This window comes from Brachionichthys hirsutus, unplaced genomic scaffold, assembly GCF_040956055.1.
Source record: "Brachionichthys hirsutus isolate HB-005 unplaced genomic scaffold, CSIRO-AGI_Bhir_v1 contig_987, whole genome shotgun sequence".
NCBI lineage: Eukaryota > Metazoa > Chordata > Actinopteri > Lophiiformes > Brachionichthyidae > Brachionichthys > Brachionichthys hirsutus.
Window position 1 is genome coordinate 269,505 of NW_027180338.1, and position 4,105 is coordinate 273,609.

General features: G+C 47.1%; 1 protein-coding gene across 1 annotated transcript; it reads left to right on the top strand.

Annotated features, from left to right (window-relative positions):
- Nucleotides 1–568: 568 nt before the first annotated feature.
- Nucleotides 569–3,721, top strand: LOC137913679 (ras-related protein Rap-2b-like). The gene is made up of 3 exons (XM_068757313.1): nucleotides 569–1,423; nucleotides 1,870–2,049; nucleotides 2,164–3,721. Exon 1 carries the CDS (start codon nucleotides 817–819, stop codon nucleotides 1,366–1,368), a length of 552 nt encoding a protein of 183 aa, XP_068613414.1. The 5' UTR covers nucleotides 569–816; the 3' UTR covers nucleotides 1,369–1,423; nucleotides 1,870–2,049; nucleotides 2,164–3,721.
- Nucleotides 3,722–4,105: the final 384 nt, after the last annotated feature.

The following is a 4,105-nucleotide window of genomic DNA, read 5'->3' on the forward strand; positions in this document are numbered from 1 at the left end:
AGAACAACAGAGACCAAAACACCTTTGCGTGATTAAGCAAGGCCTTATGTATTGCAGTAGAAAGGCCTTTCCCGCAAGTTGTCTGCGAGTGAGTCACAGGAGGAAGATAAATGATCAGTGATTTCTAAACTAAGGTGTGGCAAGTCCCCGAGAGTATGAAGGGGAGCAGCCACGCTGACTTCGCGATTACAGCCGCACTGCTCCTTTAACTGTTTGTGAGTGACGTGGGACGCCGACGGCGTGCTGAGTGTGGGCAGGAAGCGTTGAAAAGCTACGGCCTCAAGCTAGCCTAAACTAGCATAGACAAAACCGGAAATCACATTTTTCCCTTTCAGAATATAATAATTAGTTTGTTAAAAGAAATTGTCACGATAAATACTATCAAAAGGACTTTTTTTTCTGATAATAAATTTTATAAATTACGTTATTAAGAGGTAAATAAACCGTAACAAGGTACCGGTGCAGGACATATTATATCATTATAAATTTATTCTGAAATTTCCCGCAGGAAGTGTAAAGGCCTGCGTCATAGTAAACTCGACTCTACAACAGAAGAGGAACTGGCGCACGGCGTCTACTTGAACGAAGACGGTGGAAGCTTGCACAAGAACCGGCTGAGCCGTCCTCTGGAACTCAACATGCCACAATTCAAATGTTGAGCACACGTCCGAAGGGGCCACCATTACCTCCTAAACGGCAGTAGCTGACGGCCACGCCCCGGGTCCACCGCTCGGAGCGATTTGAAACCCAGCAGGGCGGCTAGCGGGCTCACAGCGGCGCGGAGAGGAAGCGGGAGCGGCGGGCTGTTCGGGAACCATGAGAGAGTACAAAGTAGTAGTTCTTGGGTCCGGAGGAGTCGGGAAATCCGCGTTAACCGTCCAGTTCGTGACGGGGTCCTTCATCGAGAAATATGACCCCACGATAGAGGATTTCTACAGAAAGGAGATAGAGGTGGACTCTTCTCCGTCCGTTCTGGAGATACTGGACACGGCCGGGACCGAGCAGTTCGCCTCCATGCGAGATCTGTACATCAAAAACGGCCAGGGCTTCATCCTGGTGTACAGCCTGGTGAACCAGCAGAGCTTCCAGGACATCAAGCCGATGCGGGATCAGATCATTCGGGTGAAACGGTACGAGAGGGTGCCCATGATTCTGGTCGGGAACAAAGTGGACCTGGAGGGAGAAAGGGAGGTCTCGTCCGGCGACGGCAAGGCGCTGGCGGACGACTGGAACTGCCCGTTCATGGAAACTTCAGCCAAAAATAAAACGTCGGTGGACGAACTGTTCGCGGAGATAGTCCGACAGATGAACTACGCCTCGACACCCAATGGCGACGACCAGTGCTGCTCGTCTTGTGTCATCCTTTAAGAAACGCAATCAGAATTACGTTTTTAGTCATTGCTCGGTTTTATGTTTGCAAATGGTAAGTTGAAGCGTAATACACACTCAAAACGTCAAAAGCTGCAAGAGATCCTCTGGAAGCGGCACCCAAAACGCACTAAATTGCGCATGTCAGTAGAAAGTAGTGGCCAGAATGCAGCACTTTGTGTTTGCTGCTACTTCTAAGTGGGGAGTTCGTTTACAATGAGAATCTACAGAGCTCAGCGTGCAGGCCGTTGTGCTAAAGCAGATTGGGGAAGTGTCTGACTCACGAGTAAAACTGCAGAGCAGGCTGTGGTTGAATCTGGAGACCCTAAATATCAAGCAACTTCTCAAAAGCTAAGAAGAATTGGGGGGGGGGGGGGGGGGGGGTGCACAGTTCCTCTGTTTGCTCACACACAGTGTTCTGTTCTTCTGTGCTCTTGTCAAAAGTCACTTTGGTTCACTCACAATTCATTCTTTTTTTTTTTTTGTATCTATTTGTGGCAGTGTGTTGCAGCAAGTGTGTACTCTTGAGCTCCTCTTCGTGTCTCGCCCTGGCTTCGGAGGAAAATGCAGGGAGGAATACTGCAGGGGAGGGGGGGGGAGCGACGGCTGGAGGGGTCCAGTCTTCAGGAATTCCGCTGTGTTGGAGTATCTTTCGCTGCACGATCAGTGTCCTCCATTGATGTCAACACTGTCGTCTCCAGAGTTTCAGCGAAGCCCCCCCCCCCCCCCCCCCCATCGCACTCGTTCCGACTGTCCTCACACCTGGAGCTGAGCCCGGATGGAGACGATACGGAGGGCAACACTTAGATACACTGGCAAATGGATATTTCTGTAGAAGAGGACGACGGAGAGTATATTTTGTAGAATATCTGCACCGTCTGGCGCAGGTTACGGTTTTAACTCACTTTAGCGGAATGCCCCGTAACACTCCAAATCTTCTGGGGTTTTTTTCTTCTCTTTTCCAATGTCAAAAGAAGACGACGCCACTTTCCCGCGGGTGGAGTGAAACGTGACGAGTGCCACTTCAGTGTTTGAGAGGACCTGAGCTAAAGTGGCACGGGGCTGTTGACACGATCGCCCTCGTGTCCGAGTGCCTTTCCAAAACGAATCAGCTGTTCAGTTTAGTGCCAACCTCCGTATATCACCAAAACGACTCTGAAAATCTGTTCACCTGGATAATGTCGTAGGGGTGGAGGCTGAATTTTTATTTTTATTTCTTTTTAAATGGGCTTTTTGTATTGGAACGGCAGTTTTCTGTGTGTTTTTTGTTCGCCTTTTCGAAGTCTAAGATGTCATTTTTGCAATGTCTGCATTGTCTGGCCAAACCTCTATCTTGAAATGCACAGGTACTGGAATCCCCTCGACGTGACCACAGCACCAAACGCTTTCCTTCCGGACCTCTTGAACTCTGTTTGTACTGTTGATTTTGTCGTTTTTTTGGCAGGAAATGTGATCATGTACCGTGTTGACAAATCTAACCTTGATTGTACGTTTCTCAGATCAGCCTTTAAACAATTGGCTGTCTGTTTAAAAAAAAAACTTTTTAATACAAATGACATTTTTCAAAAAAGATCTCGAACTGTGTTTCCTCTTTGTTGACATCTACCTGCTTCAGTGTTTACCGCGGTGGCCAGTTTAAACAAGTTGTCACGAGCAGTTTGCACAAGATCGCTTCTTGTTTAAACACAGTCTAGTGTGTTTGAATACAGACAAATAACTAGATTACTACAAATACCCACAGTTCTAAAGTAGTCCAAAAAGGAAACTATTCACTCATGTGTGTGATTTACAGTAACATGATTTCCCCCAAAACCCAAATTTAAGTTAAGCTAAAAAGTTGAGAATAAGCTCGTAGGGAAAAGGGAATTTAGCCTTTCTTTTTTGACACATTCACTTGTCAACTTAATGGATGTGCTCTTATTTCATGTGGTTTATGACATTTTAAAATATTCTTTTTAGCCTTTTTGACCGTGATTTTCCTTGCATGCTAAACTTTCCATGGTGAGTGAAAAGCAGAAGCTGACAGGAAGCGGACGGCGTTATTACAAACATGTTGCAACTTGCTTGAAGAAGAGATGAGTAAGTCACCTCAGTCTGTGGGAGTGTTGGTATCACCCTGCTGATCCGGGCATAGTTATTGTCTTGCTATTAAACCACTTGCCACGTCCCTGTACGGCTGGAATTTGTGTAAAAATAACATCTCGTTAATTCCCTGCTGAGATTTCTCATTTCTTCCTCGTTGATGATCCGCTGCTGATGTGTTGGGAAGATGAAAACACCTCTTCTCTATTCTGTCACCCTTGCATTCATTAATTGACGGGGTCGGGTCATGCAGTTCAAGAGAAGCGCTCTAAACGCCTTGTAGTGGAGCTTCCGCTTGGGTGTAGAGGCACGAGGACGGCCTGGCGTGACCCACAGGGCTTACCGAGCCCCTGCTGGCTGGGGAGCTGCAGAATAGGTTTGTGGGTGTGTGTGTGTGTGTGTGTGGGGGGGGGGGGGGGGGGTAGACAAACAGCACAATATGCACTTAGGTTGTGCGTTTATTAATAATAAACTGTTGTTTCATATTGCGTATCCTGTTTGTGTGAGTAGAAGAACATGTTCAAAGACACGCACTGTATTTTTCGCTCACCCTAAGGAGGAATAGACAAAGTTGGGCTTTAACTTTGTGTTTCAGCATCGGGTGGAGAAATGGTCTTTGTTGGTGCTTGTTGACGGCGAGCGTCCCAGTCTGTCT